General features: G+C 47.0%; 1 protein-coding gene and 1 long non-coding RNA gene across 2 annotated transcripts in view; one reads left to right on the forward strand and one right to left on the reverse strand.

Annotated features, from left to right (window-relative positions):
- LOC148651035 (uncharacterized) lies at nt 1-10,913 on the forward strand. Its single transcript, XR_015925638.1, has 2 exons — nt 1-1,958; nt 10,761-10,913. It is a non-coding gene; the product is annotated as an uncharacterized LOC148651035 (long non-coding RNA).
- The window catches only part of ywhaz (tyrosine 3-monooxygenase/tryptophan 5-monooxygenase activation protein, zeta polypeptide), a 24,126-nt gene continuing 2,152 nt past the window's right edge, over nt 5,252-27,225 (reverse strand). The window contains exons 2-6 of the mRNA XM_088600816.1: nt 23,826-24,131; nt 11,084-11,207; nt 6,860-7,023; nt 6,658-6,753; nt 5,252-6,195 (exon numbers count right to left, since the gene is read on the reverse strand). Coding sequence (XP_088456942.1) covers nt 6,139-6,195; nt 6,658-6,753; nt 6,860-7,023; nt 11,084-11,207; nt 23,826-24,119 — 735 coding nt within the window. The 5' untranslated portion in view covers nt 24,120-24,131 and the 3' untranslated portion in view covers nt 5,252-6,138. The remainder of the gene's footprint in view (nt 6,196-6,657; nt 6,754-6,859; nt 7,024-11,083; nt 11,208-23,825; nt 24,132-27,225) is intronic.

The following is a 27,225-nucleotide window of genomic DNA, read 5'->3' on the forward strand; positions in this document are numbered from 1 at the left end:
GTAAGCTTTTATGTTTGGCTGAAATGTATCTCCCTTTTGCCATCGTGACATGACGTATCGTGACATGACGTATCGTGTCTGTTTTGTTACTGCGACATGCTGCCGCTGCTGTGACGCAGAACACGCTGTCATGATAGGCTGCTACTATCGTGACATGGCGGTTTACTATCCCAATACGCTGCTGCGCTCCTGGTCTGCCGTTCTGTCTCCAGCTCAGTGCGCCTTGTATCGGATTGAACAGTTGCTGGCAACGGATGGCTGTATTCCTATATAGCGCCGCAGCGGGTTAGCTGTGGTGCTGTGTAGCTGCAGTATTTGGAACCAGAGAGAAAGACCAACGCCTGCTTCGAGTTGCGCTGTGGGGCAGGACTCGTTACAGTGTCTGTATGCCGTACAGAAGCCCAGAGAGACCCAACAGCCTACAGACAGGATTCAGGGGTACATGGGTGTTGGAGGATTGCTCTCCAGTGTATATACAGTGTACCGTGCATACTGTATACACAGGCAAACACGTGCTCTAGAACATTCCTTTATTTCTGACAAAAAATAGCTTGGACAGGATTCCGAACCCCGGTCTGAAGAGTTACGAGGCATGCCGAGATGTCTATGACAACTAGAAGCAATGGTTATTCAGGAACAACACTTCCAGAAACAACCCGGTGATCATAATGGGAACAGAGGGCTTCCTGGATGAGACATCAGTCCGTTATACTATATTAGGACAAACTGAGAGACACCAAGTAACCTAGCTAGCATGCCTTTGGAAAGTGGAAGAAAAGTGGGCACCTGATGCAAATGCAGCTGGACACATGGAGAACACGCAACACGCTACTCGGCCCAGTCCAGAAACGAACCCAGGACCCAAGAGCCTTGAAGCAGCGCAGCGGTGCTGTCCGCAACGCTACCGCCCAGCCCCACCTGCGGGCCTGGCACGGGACTGAAACAGCACAGCAACGCACACTGCCCCTTACGTGAGGGGAGCAGCACACCCGGACACACGGAGCAGCCGAAATCCCATCCCCACTCATGACCCGTAAGACTGCAGTCCCTTCCCAGCTTCCCAGGAGTTTGGGAGTTTTCTTTTTTACCAGGAATTTGTCAGCTGCAGCCTGTGCGTAATTAGTGGGCTTTCTGTCCAGCGACTGGCCGGGCACTGGCAGAGTTGTGATGGCCTGGCTCTGTATACACTTCTGCAAAAGCGTACAGGAAACTGATATCAAGGCCAAAATTCCATAAACATACGACAGCGTCCTAGCAATAGAGATTTTTCCCAGTGGGACATCTGACAGACTACGGCCACGGCCATCTGCCCAAACAGGGAAGCGGTGGTATTTTCAGGTCTGCGGTGGCAACGCAATGAAATCAGAACCCAAGTGTCCTGCGTGGAGCGGGCGACACTGCCACCCCCTGGCAGCGCTGTGCAGTGCAGGTGGAGAATCCGAACTGGACCCCACAGGCTCTCGGAGCGAGTGCCTTTCCCAGCCCGCTGAGTCACACGGGAGCCCGTGTTTCGATTGCTCCAGCCTCCTGTCTGATTCCGTCAGCTTCTGCATTTTCACGGGACGCCAGCAACGGTCTTTTTTTTTTAAGGGGTGTAAAAAATAAAAACCGTTCTCACTCTTTAGGAATTCCTGCGCAGTCAGCAGGCAGCTGCGGGTTTTCCCCAGCAACCTGGGCCTCCGCCGCGCCCACATTGCGAGCACAGCCGGCCCGGGACACACCCTGGCGCTGGCGGGGGGCGCCGGTCTCCCCCGGATCAGCTTCACGCCGACTCGCGGGGCGGAGCTCCGGTCCGCTCCTCCAACACAGGACCCGACCCGGGTGCGGGGAGGAGAAAGAGCCCACATCCGGCTCGCCTTTCCCTCCTCCTGCTGCGAACGGGCGCCCGCGTTCTCGCCGTGTAGCAGAGGTGTGCGAGCTGGAGCCCATGACGATCCCATGGCTGGAGACGTGTGCAGGTGAGTCACAGGGTGGAGGCAGGGATTAAGGGTGCGCGCAGGAAGGGGGCTGAGTCATTATGACACTGGGAACCGGAGAAAGAAGGAAGAAGGAAAAAAAAAACAACTTTTGTTCCCTCATGGTTTAAAGAACCTGAATCAATGGGTCTTTTTTTTTTTGCATGAGAAGACAGAACGTATGGAGTATAGGATATACACAGACTACCCCGAGGTTTCACCTGCAAAAACGTGCATGCGCGACTCCTTCCCGTTTTACCTTAAAAATCCAATGAAACCCCGGACCCACCTTCCATTCCAGAATAGCTTCTCCACAACGCTGACCCCTGTGTGGAGTCTGGGTCATGTCTTTCATAACCGGAGAGGTGTGGCACAGGCAGGATCCAGTGAAAAGGACAGGTCGCCAAAAGGGTCAACTTGTGTCCCACAGGAACACGGTTCCTGCCGGATATGAGCTTTGGAATGGCGGGGTTAGTCCAGAGGGGCAGGCTGGATGGGTCCTTATCTCGGCGAAGGGCATGAGACAGAAGAGCTCTCTGCAGGGCGTCACTGGGTATATTGGTTAAGAGCTGAACCTACCGTTGGCAATCGTGGTCATCCCCGCCCCCCCCTTCTCCTGAATGACTCTGGGAGCTGCAGCCTGCACCGTTTCCTGTGTGAAAGTGAAATTTGAGGACCTTTCCAGGCATCAGAGACCGCCAGCCAGTGGCCCAGCTGAGAACTGTGATAGTAATTATTTCCTTACTGTTACATAGCGCTTTTAGGGACACTCCTCTCCAAGCGCTTTACAGGTAATGGGGATCCCCTCCACCACTGTGCAGCCCCACCTGGAAGATGCAATGGCAGCCAGAGTGCACTAGTACACTCCCCACACACCAGCTCTCAGCGGGGAGGAGAGAAGAGTGATGAAGCCAGTTCACAGATGGGGATTATTAGGAGGCCATGATTGGTAAAGGCCAGGGGGAAATTTGGCCAGGAGATGGGGTAACACCTCTACTCTTTTCAAGAAACATCCCTGACCATGGAGGGTCAGGACTTTGGTTTTACATCTCATCCAGAGCTTTTCTACAGTACAGTGTCCCCGTCACTATACTGGGGCACTAAAAACCACACAGACTGCAGGGTGAGCGCCCCCTGCTGGCCCCACTAACACCTCTTCCAGCAGCAACATTAGTGTTTCCCAGGTCTCTCATCCAGCTCCTGACCAGGCTCACACCCGCTGAGCTTCAGTGGATAGCCAGTTGTGAGCTGCAGGGCGACATGGCTGCTACTGTTCCTCTGAAGGGTGTGCAGCTAACAGCCCGCCTACACCACAAAATAAAGAGGAAAAAACGGGGACTTTTCACCAGTTGGTGGCACTGCTACTCTGAACACGGCGAGTGAGTGACAAGTCTCATACCGCGCTGACGGTGCTGTTTCAGAGGAGTCTTACTAGCTGCAATGAGTTTGGTCTGTAATAGGAGAAAAACAAGAGCAAGATCTCAGCTCGGTCTACCCGAGGTGCTTGTAATCCACAAGTTAATCTTAACCTATTTAAGGCACTCTCTCTCTCAACATATATTTAGTGGATTACAGGAAATACACATCTGCCATACATGTATTTGTCCAGCCCAGCATGTGGACACTTGGCTCAGTGCTATGTTCATACTACAGTACTGCCAAACTACCAAGACTTTCTGAACATTTCTGGAAAAGTACAGTGAATTAGTTGGGGTGTGGTTCCATTCATTTACAGCTTGTGTCTCATCGTCTCATCAGTGCATCACTGTGTGGTTACAGCATTACCACACATCATGCATTCTTTATACAGGTACGCATCTCACATCTGTGGGCCTGTTCCTTCAAAGCATTCACACCTCTGCTGAGTCGACATGTACTGAAAAGATGAAAAGACTGAAATGGACCAACCATCTGTCTCCCCCCCCCACCATGTTACATTTTTCAACGGTATTTAAAGGACATTTTAAAAAGTAGTTGCAAAAAAGAAGACAATGGCACATTTTTTTTCTGCTCCGATGTTACTGAAGCAGGATGATCGAAGCAGGATATTTGTTACAGGACCACCCTCATCCCTCTTGTGGATTTCTAGTTTATAGAGCTGAGTTGGCAAAGGGCAACGTCCACATCTTTCAACCCCCACAGCAACCTGACACCTATGAGACAGACATGTGCCTGCAGAATTCGGCAACGCCTCCACTTCTTCCCACACCAGTTGGTCCTTGAGGACAGCCGAGCCTCTTAAGGCAGAGGGACAAGAAGCCTCAACGCAAACAAGCCTTAGTCATTTGGGTGATGCTTTTATTTAAAACAACTACATTTGACCTCAATGTAGTTGGGTATTTTACTAGAACTACTCACATGAATCACTTTACTCAAGGATACAAAAGCAGTGTCTCACCTGGGATGACAACCCATAATCTTCCACTACCCTGACCACTGCACCACAATGCTGCCCCATAAATGCACTGGAGGCAGCACTGGTTTTCACATTCCGCTTTCCCCGAGACTAAAAAAAATGCAAGAGAGGCAAGACGCACATGAGCAGTAGATGCAGAAAAGTCTGCTCACATTAGCAAAATTTACACGGATCTTCAAAGCCATTATATTTCAAGGGGCTCCAGCGAAGACATCTGCCTTACTTTCCCTGCAAGAGCCTCGGCTAACAGGACAGCAACGACGGGCACTGTACTGTACAGTGTGGAGCAGTGGTCAGGGTTAAGGCCTCATAACTGGGAAGTTGTGGGTTCAAATCCCAGATGAGATTCCGCTGTTGTACCCTCGGGCAAGGTGCTTCATCTAAATTGTTCCAGCAAAATACACAGCACGTAACGGGTGCAAATGTAGGTCACTTTAGATAAAAGCATCAGCCAAATGAAACGCTGTAGCTCTCCGCAGAGGAAAGTTTGTAATGGGAGGATTTCTAAGAATGGAAAACCAACAGATGCTACGATCAGCAGGGATAAAGGAAACCGTCAATCCTCACACGTAAGGGGGTTATTCGCTGCTTGTGCGCCTCTGAAAGTCAGCAATACTGCACAGTGGGTAATTAACGTAAAGAGAAGAAGCATGGTGACCTGCCACTGTCGCCGTACATGTAAATAACTGTAAGGATGTGACGACTCCAGTTTTGGTGCTTTCAGGCGAAAGATTGCAAACTTGACCACAGTCGCACGTTAGCTGTAGTAACAGCTACAATAAAAGTCTCATCTTCTTTCATAACCGGGGCCGCGTGTTTTCTCCTATCGAGAAGGCCAAGCCAGATACGAAACCAAGACAAAGGAAAAAATGGCAACAGGTTTTAATTTAATTTTTATTTCACTTACATGAAATTACATTTTCCCCCTCCAAATAACAATTATGCTTGGGTGTTCTGTATGGAAACTCCAGAAGACATTAAACAAAGCTAGCCAGACAGCCTCTGCCTCCATTTACCTCCCCAGTAACTATTTCTTAGCCACATGCATTTTAGGCAAGTATCAAAAAAAGAAAAAGGAAAATAAAAACCCTACCTGAAAAAAGAACTACATAAAGCACATGGGATACTCGTACTGCTCTGCTTGATATACCATAACCTCATCAAGTATCAATCTTTACATTGCTTGCTTTGTTCTCTTAGGTTTTCTATACCTCGTGATTTATTTTCTACATGGAGATAAAATCACTTGCAAGTCACTCCAAATGAAAAACATGAGCAAACGGTGGTTTTTAATGGAATGTGATCTCTGCCCATCCCAGAGAAAGCCACTGGATCACCTCTCCCTGCTCTCCTTCTGCCAATTTCCTCTTCCTGGGCTTTACAGCAAACCACAGATGGGCGAAATAAGTATGCCAAGTATTTAAAATGTCATATTTATATATAAAATATATAAATTCATACCCTCTGACTAAACACGTTAACTTCCCCAGTGTTCAGAATGGCGTTTCCAACCCCCCCACCCCCACCCACCCACAACGCCCTCCCATTTTCCCCATGGGCCCTTTCCTGCTGTTCCTCACACATGGAAGAACCCCCCACCCCCACCTCCTTCTCCCCGCCCGCTCACCCTCCCAGAAACGAAAGTGACAGAAAGCTCGTGAGTGAAAGAACCGAAACAGAGACTAGTCGTACGGTACGGGACAGCTGGATGAGGCGGTCTCAGCGTCGACAAACAGGGATGACAGCGGACGGGAGCCGGGCCGGCCATCAGTTGTCCTTCCCGTCCTCGGCCTCCTCTTCGCCCTGGTTGTCCGAGGTCCACAGCTGCGGGGGAGAGACGCGCTGAGTCCACATGCCAACCAGTCACTCTCAAAGCAAGCTCGCACCGTTACGAGCCAGTTAGCAGGGAATCACAGTTGTGTGCAGAGAGACGGCAAAGTGAAAAGGCTCTGGAGCAAGACAGAGGGGAAGGAAGGAAGCCGTCTGCTCGAATTTCTACTTGTATGATCTAAACATCTTTGGGCAAAACCAACAGTGCTGACAGAGAATCAGCACGCATTTCATGCTAAGGACAAGACACCAATTCAACAGCACGGGTGTCCGACGTGGATGCAAAAGGCAAAGACCCACTCTGAAATGACTTTTAGAAGAGCCCACTCTCCGAAAGAGGAGGAGAGAACTAAAAACTCCCCTGAAGTCAGCAATAGCACACTTCAAGTAACCATGGATCAAAACACTCCTTCCGAGCCACCCCGCCGGACCTTACCGCCGCTGCCCTGTACTTACGGTCAAGTTGTCCCTCAGTAGCTGCATGATTAATGTGCTGTCTTTGTAGGAATCTTCGTTCAGCGTGTCAAGCTCTGCGATCGCTTCATCAAACGCCTTGGGGGGTGGAGAAAAAAAAAAGAGGGAAAAGGGTGATGTGAGCTCAGCTGCGCCATCTACTGCTTGAACCCCAGGCTGCGCACGCCCAGTGCCCTGGCCTTACCGTTTTCGCCAGCGAGCAGGCTTGCTCGGGCGAGTTGAGGATCTCGTAGTAGAAGACGGAGAAGTTGAGGGCCAGGCCCAGGCGAATGGGATGTGTGGGCTGCATGTCTTTCTTGCTGATGTCGAAAGCTGCCTGGTAGGCCTGCTGCGAGTTCGAAATTATTGCTGTGGAGAGAAGAGAAACAGTGTTTTTTCCTCCCATTTGCTTACTGCGCTCACTTGACTCAGTCCAGTGCCTTTGACGTTGCCACATAACTTAAAACAGAATTAATGTTTCTGAAACAAGAAACAAAAATGTCATTTCTTATGGGGGAGGGGGGTGGGGGCAACATATTTCTCCAAATATCAGCTAGGTGGAGCTTGAGAACTGCGATATCATACTATTAACTCAGACTCTGCTGCTGTTCCGTCAGAAAGTTGTAGCTGAAGTGGTTTCCAATGGGAATGAGAATAACTCCCAATCTGGAAGCAGCAACAAAGAGCACGAAGGGCCGAAATTCCTTCCCTTGTTTCTGAACGTCAAGTTCTTGTCAAAATCAAACAACTGAAAATTCACAGCAGGATGCAGCAGATTCTGGGGTGTACGCACATTCAGCATTTGTTCAATACTGCTGGAAGACAGCCATTCTCTGATGAGCAGCAGTCAAATCCAGGCTGTGGCATTGGGGGGGGATTTGAGGAATGAGAGACTTAGATACAAAAGCCTGGGCTTATATGTTACTAAGGCAGGTAAAAGCAGTGAACTCTTCTTAAGTGCACTAGCTTTCCTCCGAAGAGTGATGAGCACACCTCAGGACTGCAAACAATGAGGGGCTGCTGTATCCAGACCGCATCGTTGATGAGATCTTTTCACCCACACTCAAAACCTGAAATGCCATCCATGACTGGTGAGCACACCCTGTCCAAGAGCACTGTACAGTCCAACTGTAACAAGCTAACTTGAACAGCACCAGTTTAAAACACAACAGACTGGACTTTGGAGATGAGTAACAAATAGGGAAAAGAGCGCCAGGCAAAATGTGATCATCTCTTTGCACAGCTCGAACAACTCTGTCCTTAAAATCCCAGTACTACAGAACAGGCATTCAGTGGGGATTTGAAAAGTGATTCAGCTGTCCGAAGACTCCTGGTCTAAAACTACTACGCTTTGGTGAGTAAGATACTCAAGTACACCTACAACCTTTAAGGTGCTTCTTTCCCCCCACGAACTTCAAAGCCTAGGACATACATTTTTAATATTTCCTCTGATAAGAACATCTCCGTCCCACTTCCTCCTCTTGAAGAACACAATGGTCCGATTGTAGTCTGCAGCAGCCAGACAAAGGGAACTGTTTATCTATTTTAAGTTTATTATTCATTTAGCTTGTATTCAGGCGACTTACTTCTGTACCTGTTTATTCAGCTGGGCATGTTGCTGAAGCAGTCTTATATAAGCAGCTTATACTCCATGGGACAGCAGCAACACTGCACCCTGGTTTCGAACCTGCCAGCTTCTAGCTGTGTGTGCCACACTGAGTTCAATCCTCCCAGTCCAACTACCTACAGAGAGCTTGCGTGATGGTGTAACTATCTCAAAGTTCCTTAATGGATATTTAGGTGGTCTTCCCTGTGTCTCCATACAATGGAAGGGCATGAACAGCTATGATTTTTTAAAGAAACCTTGCCTAAATTGGGGATGGATTGTCTGCACCGAAGAATATCCCCTTAACCACAGAACAGCACAAAGCACAATGGCACCACTGAACTTAAGTGGTGAAAATGGTGGCAAATGGCACGTTTTCCAACAATCCAAAACGAGAAGACTTTAATGGCATGAGCCATAAATCGCCCCAGAGTAACTGTGAAATTGATGCAACACTTGAACTGTGTTCCAGCTGTACTGCTGCCAGCAGCCCCTGCTGTAAAAACCAAGTTGGTCCCCACAAGTACTTTTAATTTCCAAGATGACCTTTCACTTGCGAATAAATTTTTGCTTTGTCTCCTGAGAGACTAAAACGAGAAGGTTTGATGAAGTTCAGCAGGTTAAGTGGAATCCCAGAAAATCACGAAAGCTTTTTTTTTTTGTAAAGTTGCGAACTGCCAATTTTTGTTACACGCTGCAGATTTGGAAGAGCAAATGCTTGTTTTTTCCTTGCCCAGCGTGTCCTCTACAAACCCTATGACCGCACACGGGGAGAGTGAGGAGGTGTGGGGGAACTTCCACTACACGCTTAGTGAATCCTGCTTGGTCTCAAGCCTGCGATCACAGAGCTTAATCTACACTCAGGTAAGCGCCTTTACTAGTGGAGTCCTCCTCTCTGGAAGCCCTGGAAAGGCTTCACAGCAGGGAACTGGGTTACTTCAGTGTCAAGACAAGCCTAATGGATCTAAGTCACAGACGGCCTCTTTGGGACACTGTACTCAAAAGACATCTGAGCTGCGGACAAAACCTAAGCTCACAGGTCAGTTCCAAGACAAAAGGACAAGTATTTTGTATTTTGAATAAAGGGGGTAAAACTGCATCCTTCCCCACAGGAGTTTTATTAAGAGGACGGGCGATCTTGGCTATTCAAACTGGTCTTCCATGCGTCGGCAGTCTATACGCACAGTACCTCACAAGGATCACCCCGAAATCTCATTTTGATGAAGTGGACCTCGTCGGTTTTTAGGAAAATACACATGCGTATGCGTCATAAGTTACGAAAAGTATTATTCTCTGAAATCTGACACTTTTGGATCTAGCTAAGGACAAAAAAAAGACTCTACAATGCGTTATACTAGGATAAAAACTCCATTAGATTCAACAATATTAATCTCACTCATGATTATCACAGATAAATGTCACAATAATATTACAAAATGAGCCTCCCAGTCAGATTGGCTTTCAAAGTCCCTTCAAAGCACAGGGACAAGATGAATGATCACATTCATTTCTGCTACCTCGGCTAAAAAGAAAAACTGCTCAATTCTCATAGCCTGTAGTCACAATTGAGAAAAATCTGTTAGTTAAGTGCACCTCTATACAGATTTTAGGAAAATCGACAGTATGCACTACAAATATCTGTTCAAATGGCCTAACAGAAAGCCTGCTGCAGGCAAGACAAGTGGGAAGCCAGCTTTAAATGAGCCTCAGATGAAAGCCGGGTGGAGTTTCAATGAATCGCCAGCCTAAAGGAATGTGATTGAGCCCATCCTCCATGACGTATGACGTGCCGAGCCTCAGAAGGATCAGACCAAGAGTTAAGTTTCTTATAGCGTCCCTTGCTTTCACACTTGGCGCGTTCCAGCTTGTCCCAATCCCTCGTTTCCTGGGAGAGGTTGAGTTCTGCTGCTTGGTCGGATTCTTCTAGGGGGGGGGGTGGGGGTATTCGTGGCACATGATTCACAGCTGCGAATCCTAACATTCCCTCTTCTCGAGAAAAATGCAGCACTTTCTGGTGTAGAATGACTTCCCGATCCATGTGCGTGAAAGAAGAATATAGTAATATAATACAGCCCCTTTAAAATAAGGCTGATTTTTTCCCCAAATTAGAGCAGATTCCCCCCCTTCATCCTTTTTTGTTCACACTTACAATTCTGGAACCTCTTCCTCATCCTCCCCCCAGCCCAAGTACTGACAAAATCTAAGTGCTGGATATTTTATAACCAAAGGGGCAAAGGAACATGTGCCAAACAAGTGAGCTGCCAAGCAGCAGGGGCCATAGGATTGCAGGCTGTACTGTCAGATTGCTTCAGGGCGCTGCAGTGATGCGGCTCTCCTTTAACCCATTTTTTGTTTTAACAAAACAGGCTCACAGAGCCAAAGTCTTTCTGTTGCACATTCTGATCTATTCTTCTATCGGGCACACATAAAACGATGATCTGGTTTGTTAAACCTCCTTCAACAGGACTTATTCAATGACCATTTATGTATTTATGTCTAGACAGGAGGCTCTCACAGCGAGGGATCCAACAGCTGGACACAGCCTTCATGGGGTGACTAAACATCTGGAAATACTGGGTTCATCAATACTGGCTAAACTGGATTACACTATCAGGGACAACAGCAAACATTAAACTAACACGTTGAAAATTAATGCATTTCTCATTACTGTATTATTCCTTGCTGTAATAGCTGTTCTGCAAAATTATCTCTTAATAAAATTGCTGCATTCCCAGAAATATCATTAGAAATCTCCCTGCCCCCCTCCCTGCCCACATAGCCTCCCCAGGCCAGGCGTCAGATGCACGTGATCAGAGCTCTTACTGTTTTTCTCTTCTCCAACAGCCACCTCAGCTAAGTAGCGATAGTAATCTCCTTTCATTTTCAAGTAGAAGACTTTGCTTTCTGCATGGGAAGCGTTGGGAATCAGGAACTTGTCCAAGAGAGCCTGCAAAGACAAATGAAGAATTGCCGCGTGAGTTGAACACAGGCATATTTCCAATATTCGAAGGTCACATCTTACAGAAAAGATCAGGTCTTCAGGTTTTAGGTTTCCGAAAAAAAAAAAACCCTGCACAACCTGACTCGTGGAAGTTGACAGTATAAAATGCATTCAAATGTTACTTCCTCCCAACTCATGCTTCTGAACTTTTACGTTTCTTTAAAAAATAAGCAAAACTTAGAACAGTGGTTCCAGTTATAGAATACGTTTCCACGTTCCACACATTTTTCTAAACAACCTCAGGCCATGATGTTTTTACATTCCCGTTATCCCTGAAAATGAACATAATAAAGAAAACATCTGTAATGTACCCTACTTGAAATGTGAAATTCTTATTCATTACCTCAATGCGCACAAATGAAGCACAGGAGTACTTATGGGTGAATGCGTTTTGATCAACTGAGAAATGTAACAAGCTCAATTAAGTCACGAATGGCCAGCAGTGCTCCTTGAGAGGTACAGCGTTGGTGCTTTTGTTTCAAATGATCTCTTATGTATCTATCTGAGCAAATCACCTTCAGAGGTCAAAACATAATTGTTCCAAGTGTGTAGATTTAAGGGTAGCCTATAATACCCGTATATTGTTAAGCATCTTGCACTGAATGCTTGCGTCTGCGGACTAATCAAGTACACATCACACTCGCTACACCCCGTGGCCAGTCAGATCTCCACCTCGACTCATATAGAGTATACAGCACTGCTGTCTCCATCAAGGGGAAGCACAAATCTGACAACAGCAGCCTTAGGGATTTTAATAACCACGAACACATTCATAAAAACAACTGAAAACAAACTGATTTTCCTGGGATCTTCTTTTTCATCCTCTGATTTTACCCATCTAATAACCGAAGGAGCCAACGTAATGATACCCGAAAGGATCACAACTGACCCGTGTCCTTTTGCTGAAGCGCATCAGTTTATTCTCCGCATTGCTGTCAATTGCATCAGCCTGCCTATCTTGTATGGGCTGTGACTGCAAAGTCAATGGAGTCACAGTAGACTGTATTCAGGAAAACCACACACAAGGGATACCAATCCCACTATTGTAAAAAGATAGCAGACTGACAAATACAGAGAACGCAGAGCTGGAACTGCTCTTGGACACAATCCAGGAACATCTACTGCATGTCTCACCAAGTATCAGTGAACTATGTCCTCTGCTTTGCCACATTTACAAAGGTATGCAAAAACATGATCTGAGTATGTGGTGGCAAAATATTCAGAGAACCTGCTCAAGAAAAAGTGATTTCACAACACACAGCATCCTTTGAGCCTTCAAATGCCAAGACTGCAGATGTCTGGATTTATCCTCTTGAGAAAGAACACAACTTTCTCTTCGCGACCACCATTTGGGCACAGAATGTAGCATAAAAGCCAACAATTTCAAAAGCTAGTTGAAAATGACAACATTTGTTTTTCAATAAAATTATGCAACCGCCTTTTAAGCATTCTTTTCAAAAACCTCCGGGTTGTAAGGCTTTTTTTCTCCTGCTAATCACCTCATACTACCAAAAATACTGGCAGTTCTTGATTTAGGAACGCACTCTTACACTGCACGTTCGCACTTAACAACTGTTGGGAGTTATGGTTAGTGCTGCAATTACGCAGAATTACACTATGCAGTTCTTTAATACTAAAACTACCCTCTTGCAGAGTAACTCTGCGGCGCTTCCCCAGAGCTGCAGCTCTTTTCACATCACTAAAACGCTTTTCAGCCGAGACCCAAAGGACAAGGCCCACCCACGAGAGAAGATACACAGACGAGGCAGAGCGAGGCCAGAGCCGAGCGCCACACTCGAGGTCAAGGTGGGTTTACACAAGCCAGGGACAGCCCCCACCTGCCTCATCCGATGTTACTAATCAGTTTATTATTAAACCAACTGAACTGTACTCTTTCATAGCTTTATTCATCGAATTTTAAACGTGCCAGACTCAAAATGGTTAAAGAAAAGGTGTTAAAAAAAACAGACATTAAATTGGCTGGACTTCCCAAATTTTTGGCAGTGAATTACGTTCCGGGATTTTGATCGTTATCAAAAATAATGAAGCTCATTGAGCAAGCGTGTAAGGACAGGAGGTGAATGTTAGCTGGAACAACACAGACCAAGATCATCCAGAAGGTTGTGACACCCTACCAATGCTATTCACAGCGTACACCATCTATATAATGTTAATTATAATTATATATTATAGATAGACATACAATATAAACTATTATAAAGTGTAGGAACTCGCAGTGTCCTAAATTAAGAAATGGTACAGATACTTGAGGTGTGTTCAACCAAAAATGTGTAAATTCAAGGCACGCTAATTGAACAGTAAACGTACAATCATACAGCCAATATACAGCACCACGGTAATGGAAAACAACAAACCGCTATGAAAATCTGTTGTTAAGCAATGAACAGAGACTTCAGAACTGATGTCAGCTCAGTGTGGAAGTAGGAAACGCTGTTAACAAGGCTGGGGTTGAAGATCGTTTTGCGGGAATGTCTTAGACAAGGATAGAACACCAGGAAAATTAAGCTACTTGGTGACCAGACATGCAAATAGGCTTCCTCTTGCTCATAAGGTTTGTTACTTTTTTTTTTATAAGGCCTGTCCTTTAGAGTCAAATATTATGCCACAAACAGACTGCTGTACAAATAAGAATGTGCTCGTTTAAGATTAAACCAATGACAGCTGGCAGTTTTGGGAAATTATCAATAAAGAAAATATTCCGTTCTGGAAGAATTACAGGAGGTCATGCCATTAAATCAGTTTACACTGAACAAAGCGAGGCTCAGTACACTCTGTAACGGCACTCCGGCTTTCATATGATCACCGAGATGCAATCTGCAGTTTCAAACACTGTAAGGTTGTGCATGAGCACAGGGGATTGGAGAGTTAAGGGTGCTCCATGCGTCTCAGGAATGCTTACTAGGGTATTGAAATGTTGATCTGAAGCACTGTAAAACAAGGCAGGGACTACGGTTTGAAAAACTGTCGAGTCTGAGCGTCTGCAAACTGAAGGCTGCTAGCTGCCGGAGAGTTCAGCCACATCGGTTTCAGCTGGCTCAGGCTAGTTCTCCAGCACGCTGGGAGATCACATGGTGTATCTGCAAAGGGCACAGTGACTCAGAGGCTAAGCATGGATTCTGACTCTAGCTCCCCTTTCAATCGAAACAGCCAAGCAGCCCGGTCTCCGCAAACAAGCATTCCCATGGAAAGCACAGAGGCGTTGTGTCAGCATTCGGCCTCCCCAGTGTGCACAGAGCATCCCCATGGATGTCAGCCGACACTGGTGCTTTATCATATAACACTGCTGTTCCTACTGCCACCTCTTACACAGAGCCAGGAAACAGGATGAAGACTAAGCCTTTACAGCATAGCTGTACAACAGCTCCTGCACTTGGACCCTGCATCAGGTGGCATCTTCAGTAAACCTGGGGCTGCCTTGGCATTGTGGGCATCAAGGCAAACAGGATGACACCAGGTGCAAACACCTGAGGATACCTTTTGTTTTCTTGCAAAGTGCTGTGGGCTCCTCCTGCCCCCCCCCCTGCTGACCACAGCTTTCCTCTCCCATAGGGAAGGGCTCAGAGGTCAGGTGACCCCAACACCGGCTCAGCTACCATCGCGACAGGACTAAAAGTCAGCCGCATGGCATGGTAACGCACACTGCCACAGTGATGCACGCTAGGTCGCGCCTGCGTCCGCCACTCAGAGGCGGGGTCGAGATTTCCACGCCACGCAAGATGCAATGGTGCCGCAGGAGCGTCTCCAAGCCGTCCACGCTGGAGCAGCGGCTGGATCCGCGCGTGTCCCCACCCGGCTTCCAGCCATCACTGACCTCTCAAGACACGAGGGGTAACGCACTCAAGACACGAGGGGTAACGCACTCAAGACACGCCCACCCTCCACCCCCTCAACATTTACTTTCCCTTCGCTTAAGTCATGAGGCACAAAGGGAGGAAAAAAAACAAGAACATTTCAGGACAAATGAAGTGCAGCAAAAAGCGAAGAGTTTCGCCATTCCTGTCCCCTTTTGCTAAACGCTCAATCGGACGCTATCCCCAGTTGTCTCTGTAATCGGTAGGTAGTCTCGACGCCATCGCTCCTCACACTGGGCGTTACCTTGCGTCTCCCTGTCGAGCGGCAGGGAGCCCCCTCACACTGTCCCTGGTCAATAATGCTTGATCCTGCCTACAGGTTTGACTCGTTCCACCCCTGCTTTACAATTACTCTTCACAGCACTCTTTACAGCGGTGCTAGTAAGTTTGTGAACCCTTCAGAATTTTCTGAATTTCTGCATAAATTTGACCTAAAATGTGATCAGATCTTCATCTGTCATAAGGATAGATAAAGAGAACCCAATAAAACAAATAACACACAAAAGGATATACTTTTTCATTCATTTATTGACCAAAATGATCCAACACTATGTCTTTGTCGGAAAAAGTAGGTGAAGCTCTAGGATTATCAGTTCAGTTAAAGGGGATAATTAGTCAGGAGTGTCAATCAATGGGATGACAATCAGGTGTGAGTTTGGGTGGCCCTGCCCCATTTAAAAACATAAACCTGAGTCTTCACTACCAAAGTCTGGTCTTCACCACGCAGGTTCGTGAACGCATGCCATGCCTCGATCAAAGCAGACTTGTGAGGACCTCAGAAAAAGAGTTGTCGATGCTCATCAGGCTGGAAAAGGTTACAAAATGATTTCTAAAGACTTTGGATTTGTGAAGCCCGCTGTCAGACAGTGTACAAACTGAGAAAATTCAACACTATTGTTACTCTCCCCAGGAGTGGTCATCCAACTAAGATCACTCCAAGAGCAAGGCGTATAATATTCCGGGAGATCACAAAGAACCCCAGGGTAACGTCTAAGGATCTGCAGGCCTTTCTCACACTGGCTAATGTCAGTATTCATGAGTCCACCATCAGGCAAACACTGAACAAGAATAGCGTGCATGGGAGGATAGCAAGGAGGAAGCCACTACTCTCCAAGAAGTACATTGCTGCCCGTTTAAAGTTTGCTAAAGACCACTGGGATGAGCCAGAAGACTACTGGAAGAATGTTCTGTGGACGGATGAGTTGAAAATATAACTTTTTGGCTTAAAATATAACAATGTCAGAGTATCTGTCCGTGACCTGAAGCTCAACAGAAGGTAGGTCTTGCAGCAAGACAATGACCCCAAACACACGTCAGTCTACCAAAGAATGGTTGAAGCAGAAGAAATTTCGCTTTTCGGAATGGCCAAGTCAAAGTCCAGACCTTAATCCGATAGAAATGTTGTGGCAGGACCTGAAGCGGGAAGTTCATGCAAGAAAGCCCCCCAACATCACTGAGTTGTAGCAGTTCTGTAAGGAGGAATGGGCCTAAACTCCTCCAAGCCGATGTGCGGGATTGATCAACAGTTACTGCAAACGTTTGGTTGAAGTCGTTGCTGCTCAAGGGGGTCACACCAGTTACTGAAAGCACAGGTTCGCATACTTTTCCCGACAAAGACTTGTTGGATCATTCTGATCAATGAATGAATGAAAAAGTATATCCTTTTGTGCGTTTTGTTTTATTGGGTTCTCTTTATTTTTATGACTTAGGTGGAAGATCTGATCACCTTTTAGGTCACATTTATGCAGAAATTCAGAAAACTCTAAAGGGTTCACAAACGTTCTAGCTCCACTGTAGGTCCCGAGATAATGGTGCCCTTGCTCAGCTCACTGGTTCGTCTGAACTCCTTCACAAAGGGTGAAGGTGCGAGCTGCTGGGTTTTGAAGCCTAAGAGCAGTGCCAGCAGCAATGCTGACAGTATCTGATCTTGGGGTCCCCCTGCTTGGCCCTGCACGCAGAACCCCAGCACTGGTGTCTTTACAGACCCCTCACATCACGCCTCTAAGAAATCTGCTGGGCCAGAACCCAGGAAGGAGGGCAAAAAAAAAATAACATTCATAAAATCCACTACTAATGTAGTGCCAACCTTTTTTTCAGTTTTGGAATTGACACCCTCCCAGTGTGCAATGGATTAGGTTTATATCTAGGAACGCTGTACCAATACAAGATGCGGCAGGTGGCGACTATGGCCTCTGCCATTTAAGACAGTGCGGTCTAGGAGGTTCAGCACTGCAGCACTGAAGCTCTAAGAGTCAGTACATCCCAGTGGAGCAAGACAGCCACCACTGAGGAACCCTGGGGCTCGGGCTGCCAGCGCTCCCACAGAACCGGGACCAGTCAGGTCCCATGATGGATCGTTACACCCACACCCTGAAATTCATTACCAGTCCAGGAGGCAGAGCAGCGTGAACAATTCCATTTGTACCCAACTCCTGCAGACATGAAGTGAGGCCGTGCTTGTGTGCCAGAGTGTTGGAAGAGAGCATGTTTAAGAGAAAAGGTGTGGATCAGCAGTAGGGCTGGGCGATATACTGAAAATTTGCCGATACCGACGTTGAGAATCTCTCACTGACCTAATTTTGCATAGGTCGGTATGTTCGGTAAGAGCTTTCCCCACTGTGTGCTTTCATGAGCGGTCCCCTTAAAAAACTACAACACCCAGCTGTCTTATCCAGTCACATGCTTCTGCCTTGTCTAACCTCCGTTCTTCATCCAAACACAAAGCAGCGTGCCGGGCTTGAGACAACACGAGCGATTCTGCAGAACCCCAGCCAGGCGGGGATGGCTTAAGTACAAATGAAGACAAGCTGGTATCTAAAAAGGACGCAGTGTCGATCGTTTGTTCTTATTTTGGCTTCAGCAAACAGGATACTGAGGAGAAAAGAGAAGTCGGATTTAAACTCCCGTCGGAAAAACGTTTCTGGGCCCAAATGTAACACGAGCAACTTAAATAGTTTTGCGAATTTAAAACATGATCTTTCAGCTTATCATGTAATCCTATAATTTCAAGGGTTTCAAAAAATTGTTAATTCATCGTTATCGAGGTAAACGTGTGAAATTATCGTGATACTGATTTGTGGTCATATCGCCCAGCCCTAATCAAGAGCTTTGCATAGCTTTCCCACACAGAACCAAACATTAAACTTCCTAATAAAGCTCACATTTTGCATGGAAATACACTTAAGAAAATAAGTCCAATACTTCATTGGAATTGTAGTCTCTTCCATTTTGCAATTTTCTTGCAACATTCGTGCGGATGTTAAATTCATCTGATGACCCCCGCAAACTTTGGGAGGTTAAGCACAGTGTAAGCTGAAAGGGTTTTGGAAGCACTGAGCTAGGTACGATACAGTGCACTAACTAGTAAGGAGCACAGATGATATAAAGACAGGAGTACTGCCAAACACTGAAACTGCAAAGGAAACGCAATCAGAAATCAAGACCGGGGAAACACCTGCCAGTTGACATTTAATTCAGATGTAGAAAATCGCATGCAGGTGGCAGAAAAACTATAAATATGGGAAATTGAGCTTGAAGAAATAAAAAACTTGGATACTCATACTGACAATCTAGATGTGGGGAAGCAATAGAAACAAAAGCTATTTTATAAGGATATACAGCTCAAGTGGAGAATGTAATTTATATGTAATACAATACACTAATAAATCCCCATCTAGAAAATTGGTTATGTTACAAAAAATACTGCTTCTCTGGAATCACTCTTGAGAAGTGTGATATATTTCAGCACTTAAAGGAATGTCCCACATGGACAAGTTAAATGAACTGAAGTGTTTTATTCTTGAGCAAAGACAAGGGGACCTGATAGTAGTATTCTAGACCCACAAAGGCAGAATAAACAGTGAAACCAACAGGTGGAAACTACACAGTAGTGCATTTAAAACTGAAAATGGGAAGCATTATTTTATACAGAGGGCTGTGGGAGTGTGAAACAAGCTACCTAGCCAGGTGGTCAAAGTCAATGCCATGGCTTTTTGCAAGAAAGGACTGGATGAGACGCTCGGATCAATGAGCTACTGACCAAATGCAAATGGCCACTTCAACAGAGCAAGAAAACGTATACAGAAGGACAGGCCAAAACTGCAAGAGGGTAGCAACATCTTTGTAAGGATCCAGCCAATGTTTCTCATACTCATCATCGTGGGACGACTCTCTGCTGGGATTTGAGTGGACCTGGAACTTTTCCCACCTCCTAGAGGGGTTTTGAAAAACTGAAATCTTCTGCATATTAGATGTCTGTGTGTTCCCTGGACTGCTGGGAACTCGTGCCCAAGCTCATGTCAGGGGGGGAAAAAGGCAGGGATGAGATATTATGTCTGGGGTTAAAACTGGAGACACTAACAACCACATTTAGTTTGGGGCACTTAATTGTCAAAGGTCTGAAAGTAGTTCTGGAGTTAATTACTAAAGCAAGACATCCTCAAGTTATTTAAATGTCCATAGGGAATTTAACTTAATTCCTGTCAGAGTTTTTCTAACCAGCATCCTGTTTTGGGAAATGGAGGGATGAGCCGGCCAGACCAATCAGTGACAATCACTGTAGAGTGCTGTTTTAATCTCACAGCATCCCTGAATTTCTGCTGCAGTGAAACACCTGGACTGACTGGTAATTTCTCTGGAGATCTTAAGATTTCATTTTCATTGGCCTCATCCAAGAAAACCTTGGGAGAAATGTAGGCAAAAACCCAGGTTCCCGTTGCTCTTGATATTCTGAAAAAACACCTTGAAAGAACCCCCACACTTCTGCTGCAAATGTGTTAAAGAAAAGCTGCAGCGATTGTCAGGAACATGTCTAAAGCTCCAGCCTGCATTTAAGCAGCCCTCCAAAAGTAAGAGCTCCTGGTTCTAATTCTCCCTGGACGCTGAAGAGCTCACCTGTGCCTAACCTCAGTCTAGGGACAATATGCATCAGTGGGGCGAATTAAATCAGGAGTGCACTAATGAGCTTGGCTGAAGAGTGCTTGTGGTCAAGACAAGTAATTAGAACAAGCTGGGCTGACTTATCTGGATTACTGTCAAACTAAACCTTAAAGCAAAATCATCTCGCGGGAGATTTAGTCATGGGAATGCATCTTGCTGGCTGTTTTCTCAACACAGAAACATTTTTGTGCAGACTTACACAATTTTTGTAACCATGCAGATCACCTGTGCTAATGTGCAGTTTGTGAGGAATCCACAGCCTGCAGGCAACACCCAAGAGGCTAGAGGACAGATCTCGCCACGCCCTTCCAAGAAAAAAAGTAAATGCAACATGACAAAATGCTGTTTCAGCACCACAAGCTGCGAAGCCCATCAGAAGAAAAGTGCATCTGTGGTCCACATTAAAAGCCTCATTTGCCCTTAAGTGTTAAGTGTAATACTTGTTTGGGGCGGAGCGGTGGCTCTGTGGCTAAGGATCTGCGCCTGTGGCTAGAAGGTTGCCGGTTCAAATCCCGCAGCCAGCAGAGGAATCCTACTCTGTTGGGCCCCTGAGCAAGGCCCTTAACCCCAACTGCTTCATGGGCGCTGTACAATGGCAGACCCTGCGCTCTGACTATGCGAAAAGACAATTCCTAATGCAAGAAATTGTAAAGGGTTAATAAAGTGATGTTGTTATTATTATTATTACTATACTTAGCGTCACAGGTAAAGAGACAAATATCACCTCTTTATCAGCTGATACCTTTGGAGTTTTCCCAAGAGGATTTTGTTCCCTTTTAAAATACTCTAGCTGGTCTGCTGATTAAGAGAAGCTGTAGTTAAGGGCTTTGTATTTAATGACGCACATCAGTCCTGTTTTCAGAAACATCTTCTCCCCAATAGCGGCAATCCCCCTCTTTTGCAGGCCCATTTTAAAAGTCGGCAGCATAGACATATCTGAGCAGCTCTCTGGCTTAAATTCTGTAGCTTCTCTGCCTCATAACATGAAATGCTGGAGTCACTTTTCCATACACACAGTGCTTTCAGAATGGGGATGTGGTTGAGCTCTCCGGTGATCCTTCTGGAAGAACGATCAAGGGGAAAAAAAAAGCGCAAGTGCCGTAGCTTATTACTTTTCTGCACATTCCTGAACTCGCAGCACAGCTGTGACTAACCGCCCATGATGTTACAGGGAACGGACAAGGCTACACACTGGCATGGTTTTTCCATAAGGCATCCGAGGCCAGGCCAGCAAGTCAGCCACGCCTCTGTACCGATGAGAATACATCTTAAAAACAGACTTCCATTGACTGAATAATACTGTCCAGGCTCCGGATGATAAGCTATTAGAATTAACTTGAAAGACCTTAAATATCATTAAGAATGAAGCATCTATAGATATGTATACAGCTGAACATTTTAGCATAGCAATTGGAGGGAAGTTCCTTAGCTCAAGGTGCTCGCCTGGGATTTTAACCCACAACCTTTCAGTTCTAGACAAAGAGCCCCAACTACTCCTCCCCACTGCTGCCTCCTGAACACATCTCCATTGTAATACCCGTACCAGTACATGGGCAAGAATAATGTCACAGTTAAAGAGCAACTGAAGAGAGTACGCAGAGTCTGAATGACAAGTGTACATCACAATAGGGAGGTGTCGCCGAGCGCCAATTATAAACACAAATTGACAATCATTTAAAGAAAATGTAAAAATGAACTGAAACCAGCACTTCTAAAAAAAAATCTTCAAAGAAGATGTTACAAGTGTACTTTTAAATATGGTATATCCCACATATTATGGCGATCAGAATGACAGATTTCTGATCAAAGCAGAAATACACTTAAATACACTCAGATGCACTGTTTCATGATGTATGGGACATGTGAACTATAAATCTTAACTGGATAAAGTAACCAAATGATGCATGACTTTTAAAGCACATGGTGCACGTTTATGGGTAAGTACTTACTACAAACTACAAAAAACCACCTCTGGGCCAAACCAGCATACAGTCTAACAAACAGATGTTTATACAATCTAAATGTACTACAGCATAAAATCTTAAAGAAAGCTCTTTTCACAAAACCAAATTTAAAACTTGGATTATCACGGTTTGGCTGGATTCTGGAGACACCTGAGGACCTTACAGCAGGCGAATCAAGAGGATATACTGGAGTCGGGGGCATTCAAAGGTGGGCACCAGAGTGGCATTATTTTTTTTATTTGTATGACAAAAATAGTAACAAAGATGTATTTTTGAATGATATACACAGAACATAGCCAGGACAGGCTTTCTAAAAAAAACTGTCATGACAATTTGGATCACAGATTGCACGGTGGTCGGCCCTGCTGTGTGTGTGTGTGTGTGTGTGTGTGTGTGTGTGTGTTCTCTCTGCCCTGTGATGGACTGGCGCCTATTGCTTGCCAGGACAGGCTCCAGCTCCCCCACAACCCTGAATATGAAGCACTGGTTAGAAAAGACTTGGATGTATGGATGCATTCAAAAGATGCTTTTGTGAGAAAAGGTGCACCACCTCTTCAATCAAGTAAAACAAGCGATGTACTCAATCATGCACGACCATGTACTGCATATACTCCATGACTCGAGGAATGCAGATAAACACGCTAGATATACATTTTCACTTTATGTCGGACCTTTTGTATTGTTTTTTTGTTCACACTGGTGAGGAGCAACCCCTCTTTAAAAACCTCAGGGGGGTTTCCCAGTTTGCAGCAGGAAAGCTCTCAGACAGGTGTAACAATACTACACACAGACAGTGAACAGAATCGCATGAAAGACAAACACCGCCAAACTCACACTAAACCTGTTGGGAAAAAAAAAACATAAAAGAGAGCAAAAGTCTCAGGTCTCAGGGTCTGAGGGTTGTTGCTTCTCAAGTGGTGGTTGCGTGGAATTTAAATTATAAATGCTAAAACAAGCAGCATTCGAGAGGCGTCCCAAGAGGGAGGGTCCTGGGCCATTAAGCGAACGATCAACACCACAGGAAAATGGACCGTGCCGATCGTTATCCTTAAGTTCCCCAATAATTATTTACATGTCACAGTGCGTCATCGATCACTCCTGCACAACAGGTGCAAGATGTCCAGTTATTGCAACAGGAACAACACAGACCTGCTGGACAGGGCCTCCTTCTTCACAACTGGAGTTTAAGCACAGGTTAGGGCAGAGGAGCACATCTCCGTCCCTCAAGGGCTGCTGACCAGCAGGTTGTATAGGTCTCTCGAAACCTACACTTTCTCGAGAACACAGAAGCGATCCAACTTGTCTCGTTAGGCATGTAATGAGGTAATTAAGGGCTCAGAAAGAAGGCAATCCAGACGTCCCGTGACCCTCCAGGACTGGAGCTGTGCACCCCTGATTTAGGACGTTACTGTACCTCTCCCAATCCTATATCACTCCCGTCTCAAACCTGCACAAAGTTCTAAACACAGTTATTCCCTCCCAGTCCTGCAGGGGGCGCTGTGTCTTCTGGGTTTCATGCCACTGCAGACTCTTAATGGCTTGACTGGAATCACCTGTTCACTGGTGATCCATACGACTACCGTTTCCAGGTTGGCGCTCACTGGGGATTTCAGTCCTATAAAACCTGGGCAACTGCGGCCCTCCAGGACCAGCAGAGAAGATCCCCATTAAGGCAGCCATGTTAAAACTCCCACAAGCGCACCCGTGGAATACCAAGAACGTTCTCGCCCGCCTAAACGCGGCTCCCCCCGGCGCGGCGCTACATTAAAGGCCGAGGCCGCTGTCCTTACCAGCACGTCCTTGCAGATCTCCTTCAGCTCCTCCTCGATCTTCTCCCGGTACTCCTTGGCCATCTGCTGCTTCTTGTCGCTGCCCTCGGTCTTCTGCTCGATGCTGGAGACCACCCGCCAGGAGGAGCGCCGGGCGCCCACCACGTTCTTGTAGGCCACGGACAGCAGGTTCCTCTCCTCGTTGGACAGCTCGCCGCCCTGCTCGGTCACCGCCTTCATGGAGGCGGCCATGTCGTCGTAGCGCTCGGCCTGCTCCGCCAGCTTGGCCTTCTGCACCAGCTCGCTCTTGTCCATGGCTGCTTGCGGCTGCAGGGGGAGAAGGCAGGAAAGAGAGACGGAGGCCGTCACTAAGGGCAGCTCCCTGGACTCGCCCTGCGCTCGCACCGTTGAGGCGTTCGGTCATAGCCCCGCAACCGGGAGCTTCGCGACACTGGCTCCTCCGCCAAGCGCCGACGCCGAACATCCGGACCTGCGGTTCCTCTCGTACTGAGCAGGATCACTGGTGCGACACCACCTCATCGGCAGGGTAAAACTGACCTGCCTCGCGACGGTCCAACCCCAGATCCCGTTCCCTGCTAGCGGGTGAGCGATCACCCTTCGGCTACACACTGCAATAGTGCCGCTCCCCACCCACTGCCCTGAAGAGCAATGCTGGCCATTTTATTTATTTTTCATTCAAGGAGACGCACGCACTTTAAGAGGCATGCACCGCGCACTCCATAACCCGCATCTGTGGCTGTCATACCCTCATCGCCACTGTTGGGGTGGTACCACACCCCAAAACTATAGATGACACCAAAATTCATTTTTGTCCACGTTGCGGATTATTCATCATGTTACATGCAGGCTGTCTGTGTAACAGCTGACGGCGGCGTGCAAAGTCACTTACAGTGCAGGAGTGCCCAGATAAAGCCGCTGCCTGCTCCGTTCAGTTAGACCTGAATTATTTACGTGCCTGGCAATCAGTTCAGCTCCATTACTAAGAAGCTGGATGCAACACAGCCGTATCGCCCTGAAACGGACTGGACGTCCTGCGAGCAGGAAACCCCCGAGAGCACGGGCACACACATCACCTGGCCAACAGGCAATAAAACCCGAAGAGTTTCTATGGACTTCCAGTAGATCAGAACAGGCCACTAACAAATCAAAAGCTCTTACTTTGTTTCAGATGTGAAATTTGAGAACAGTGTAGCACGGCTATTTGTCTGAGGTGTCCACGGAAGTTGTCGGCAGGAGGCCTGCACAAAACACTGAAGTTTTGTCAAAGGGCTCGCTCGCCTATTCATTCCCCTTACTTCCATTACGAAACTCCTAGTCACCCCACCGAGAACGTCCAACTCACCAGACGACATTCTGACTAGGTGATGAAGCACGTGGAAAGCAGCAAGAGGCGGGCGCTAAACGAGTTTTAAAGGAATGGGGCTTAAAGGAACTTGGTGTTAAAGGGAAGCTACTGTACTGACAGGCCGAGAAAACTTGACCTTTTAAGTCTCGGACAGGGAAAACAACGAGGAGGACCCGATTCAAGTATTCAGAAACCTCAGAGGCCTTCCTCAGAACGAACACTGGAACACGAACCAGAGGCCAGGTGGAAACGACATGGATGTGCACTTAAAACCAGGGAACAAGGGGGGACTCCTCTACCCAAAGGGTTGTGGGAGTGTGGAGCAGCCCATCCAGCCATGTTGTTAAATATGACACCCTGATTCATTAAAAAAAAGCTGGATAACATACTTGGATCAATTAACTATTAACTAGCCTACACAGGCTAGATGAGCCAAAAAGCCTTCTTGTATTTGTAATTTTGTTTTGGCAAAGCGCCCAGTCTCCACTAATCTTGATGGTGTCATAATGAACCACACCTACATTAACTCAGTTTAACTATAAAACCAAATAAATCCTGGTTTTCATCATTGGGGCATCTTAAAACGACGATACAAGTCAGTAAGCACTTTTCCATACAAACTCCAAACCCACCACAAGTGGATAACAGTGCAGTTTCTGCAAAGGGCTTAAAAAACATCTTACCACACACAGCGCACTGGATGTGAAAGGCTTACAAATCACGATGCATCGGGTCTCGGGAACGGGTAAAATCGACGAGTTAAAAGCTTTCCACTTGCAAGACTGGGGAAGATACTATTGCCAATAGGAAATGAAAAACAAAAAATGACAGCTATTATCCGTCATTATATGAAATGACACACGGCAGATGTGCAAGATGAGCCCCGTTCATCTGCTGTTCTGCAGGTAATATCAGGAAAAATCCGTGGAAACCCCAAATAACTCACGCAGGGGCGTGTGCACTGGCAGCAGCATTTGAATAAAACGCACGCAACTGTCATGGCGGCTAGCTGGACGCGACATATCACACACGTCCAAAAAAAAACAACAACAACAACAACAACAACAACAACAGCCACCGACGTTGACGATAACCCCTCACAAAAATCAACGCTGTGCTTTTTTTTCTCCCCCTAAAACAAAAAAAGCGGTGTTTCATGATTTAAAGCCCGGAGTGAGGAGACTCTGAAGCCCGGCGGTGTCTTGTCAGAAACCCAGCCCCCGAGTCTGAAGAGTACGTTAGACAACACCGACCACACACACACACACCCATGTCGCATCCGCGGCGGAAATCTCCTCTCTCACACGTGTCGAGGAGGGAGAGGAGAAAAACGCGAGGCTTCGCTTTTAAAAACCGGGTTTCGGGGGTGCGAAAACGCTCCCCTGTTCAGCCCCCTCGAGACGTCCCGTCCCGCCCCGCCCAGCCCGCGTGGACGGTGGCGGCGGGGGGTGTGGAGGCGCACGCGAGCTGATCACGGGAACGACTCTCCCACGGGCTCGGGTGGGCAGGGCTGAGGAGACGCGACCGTGGCCGCCACACCTGTCGCCACATGGCGAACCGATCCCGGCCGGGAGAAGCCAAACGCGCTGTCGCCCTCCGTGAAGTAGACGCGCGTAACCCCGAGATAGTTTATTTTTTTTTACAAAAAAAAACGGCTTTCCGTCTACCTTTTCAATACAGGTCTTCCGACAGCAAAAGGGGGTAAAAAAACCATCAAAGACAGCCTGTTACGTCAAGCTCACTGTGGAAAGAACTCACACGGGAGACGACGGGACAAGCACAGGCCCACGGGCCCTGAAGGCTTCTGCCTGTACGGGGGGGGGTGTCAGGCCGGTTCGTGGACGAGCCCGTCTATTTGCATAAAAGGAAAAGCTTCACCTACCCATACCCGCCCCCCCCACCCGAGAGGGCGACGAGCTCTTAACCCTGGGCTGCAGAGCACCGAACACACGACACAAGCGAGGGACACACACGCGTGGGGGGGGAGTGAACCGCTGACCCCGCGCCGTGGAGGAGCGGCAGCAGGCTTCCCCGTCACCTGCTCTGACGGGCGCC

The sequence above is a fragment of the Lepisosteus platostomus genome, chromosome 12, assembly GCF_059453375.1.
Source record: "Lepisosteus platostomus isolate fLepPlt1 chromosome 12, fLepPlt1.hap1, whole genome shotgun sequence".
NCBI classification, from domain to species: Eukaryota; Metazoa; Chordata; class Actinopteri; order Semionotiformes; family Lepisosteidae; genus Lepisosteus; species Lepisosteus platostomus.